Genomic DNA, 2754 nt, shown 5'->3' on the forward strand with positions numbered 1-2754 from the left:
ATATACAGTTGGCAAAAAGATTAAGTTCTGATCAGATTGGGAGACCAGAGAGATTTGGAATATTGGTTATTTTTGCTGTAAGAGTCAAAAAGCAGGCATGTAATTAAATTGTATACTCAAAAGAGATGATTAAAAAGGAACTAAACCCATATTAGGAGACTTGGTGAAGGTTACAAATGGACACTAGAGGGAACTAAAGCACCAGGCAGAAAAGACTTAAAATGGCTCTTTTATGATTCGTGGACTTCAGCTCCCAGAATTCCTGAGCCAGCCATGCTGAGGGGAAAGGGAGAGGTTTCCAAGCTGAGCCACGCTGGCTCAGGAATTCTGGGAGTTGAAGTCCACAAGTCTTAAAGCGGCCATAGTTGAACACCAATGAGCTAGCAGGGGTAGCCAACCTTGGCTCTTTTATGACTCGTGGACTTCCAGAATTCCTGAGCCAGCCATGCTGAGGGGAAAGGGAGAGGTTTCCAAGCTGAGCCATGCTGGCTCAGGAATTCTGGGAGTTGAAGTCCACGAGTCATAAAAGAGCCAAGGTTGCCTACCCCTGGGCTAAGCCCACTAACTGGAAATACAAAAGACAAATAAAGAATACTTGTAAAGAACAGGATGGAAATAGGATCTATGGAGAAGGGGAAAGGCATGTGAAAAAAAAAAGTTAAATTTATAGTTTAGTTCAGTTTGTCACAGCGTTGACAGAAAGTTTACTAAACACATTTTGCTTAAATCTCTTCCTAATTCTCATGCGTTTTTAAGATGTTCCCATTTTTTAAAAGAACTTCCCTTGTTGCACCACCTTCTAAAAAACTGATGAAAGATCTATTAAGTGTATCACGGATGCACAAACTGCATGCACACATTATCTCTACAACTGGAAAGGCATGTGTTCTTTGCTCAATAATCACACAGTAAAGTTTAAAAAAGCATCTAACAAGTTCAGGTAAGCTTAATGCCTGTGCATATCTGAAAGTTATCGTGTCTATTCTACAAATTTACTCGATACCAACCTATGCCAAGACTGGAAAAACCCAATCATTGCAGCATTGTGGTTTTTCACAACCAGCAAAAATACAGAGGTTTCATGACTTTAAAAAAAGGCTCAGGCCCCTGTAGTTGTGAAAGAAATATTAAAAAAAAATTTCAGAACTGCAATTTTTTTTTAAATTCCTGGCCTGGAATGTGCCATTTACCTACGCCAGGGGTCCTCAAACTTGGCCACTTTAAGACTTGTGGACTTCAACTCCCAGAATTCCCCAGCCAGCCGCTGGCTGGGGAATTCTGGGAGTTGAAGTCCACAAGTCTTAAAAGTGGCCACGTTTGAGGACCCCTGACCTACACCAATGAGGAATAACATGAAAGAGACTTCAGGGGGTCTGTGCTTACCACAATATGTATAAATGAGTTTTGAGTCTATAAACCGAACTTTGAGATTGTGGAGAACAGCAGGTTCATGAAGATAGCTGAGTGCTGTCAGGTCATTTTCACCCACAAGTATGTCTGGATTTCGCAAGGGTGGTAGGTCCTTAGACTTAGCATCAAGTTTATATTCAATATCCTAAAAAAAACAAACACAAATTATACTTGGAGAATATTTTTTTTAGTTTTTCCCCCCACAAAGTTCATTAGCTGTGTAAATTAAAAGGAAACTTGAGACGTCCTAAAGATACGTTTTTCTATAGCAGCTTACAAACTTTTTTCTCAGGTTGATGGTTATGGTATATAGGTAGTACATAAAGTACCTTTTAAATGTTATTTATTTTATTTTAAGGATACTTTACAGCCAACTGGAAGACTTTGGTAGCAGGTGATGCAAATTCCGAATAAACAGGGTCATATCATGAAAGTAAAGATTTCAGAATCAAAGCATAACAAACCTTACTAAATATAATGGTAAAATTAACATTACCTTGCCATCCTCAAGTCGCAGATGTAGGACTTTGTTTCCTGGTTTATAATCTTTCAAAAGTTCTGCCGACTTCCACACTACTTCTGAATCCGGTATCCAAATCCTTGCATACTAAAAGACAAAAACAATTAAAACGGTTATCTTTTTTTAAGGGATTTATAATAGGAGCATAATCACCCTTATCAACTCACATTTGCAGCTCTTCTTTCAAGTCATTATTACGTATTTCTGATCTTTTGCTCCCTTAATTAATACTAAATTTGGCCTCCCCATTGGCTGGACAACACTCCATCGACAAGTCCTTACTTTCCAGATAAATACCTTTAAAAGATTCCATCTTTCTCTTACCAAGCTCTGTGTTACATCTCCCCTCAAGACCCAGTTTGCAAAGAAATTGAACAAGAATGCGTTGCACTGAATAGGAAACAAGTGAAGTCTACAACAAAATATATCCACCCCGTAACAAAAGGCAAATTACTTAAAGGCCCAGCAAACATTAGCAAAGACAAGTAGGATAAAGCCCACAGAAGCTCTACTTTTCACTCTTTGTATTTATTAATGGATGTTAAAACTCTTTTGGAGCTAAAAGTCATATGTACTGAGATACATCTTTTGGAGCTAAAAGGTTATTTATTTATTTATTTATTTGTTTAATCCCATTTATACCCCGCCCTTCTCCCGAGGGACTCAGGGCGGCTTACAGGTAAATAAAAACAGTACAATACAATAAATATCTCTAAAAGCCAAATTAAAATATATATTAAATAACCTGTATTAAGTTTAATATTATAAAATCCCTTTAAAATCCCTATAAAATCCCCCCCTAGGCCAATCCCGCTTGATGGAAA

At 37.9% G+C, this 2754-nt stretch overlaps 1 protein-coding gene across 1 annotated transcript in view; it reads right to left on the reverse strand.

Moving 5' to 3' along the window:
• LOC107301219 (unconventional myosin-Va-like) overlaps window positions 1-2017 on the reverse strand; it is a gene marked incomplete at both ends in the record, with an annotated part of 6882 nt that extends 4865 nt beyond the window's left edge. Inside the window, 3 exons of the mRNA XM_015830474.1 lie at window positions 546-565; window positions 1337-1555; window positions 1907-2017. Of these exons, the coding sequence (XP_015685960.1) occupies window positions 546-565; window positions 1337-1555; window positions 1907-2017 (350 nt within the window). The remainder of the gene's footprint in view (window positions 1-545; window positions 566-1336; window positions 1556-1906) is intronic.
• Between the last annotated feature and the right edge of the window lie 737 nt (window positions 2018-2754).

Source organism: Protobothrops mucrosquamatus, unplaced genomic scaffold, assembly GCF_001527695.2.
Source record: "Protobothrops mucrosquamatus isolate PMUCROS unplaced genomic scaffold, P.Mucros_1.0 scaffold10766, whole genome shotgun sequence".
In the NCBI taxonomy this organism is placed as follows: domain Eukaryota; kingdom Metazoa; phylum Chordata; class Lepidosauria; order Squamata; family Viperidae; genus Protobothrops; species Protobothrops mucrosquamatus.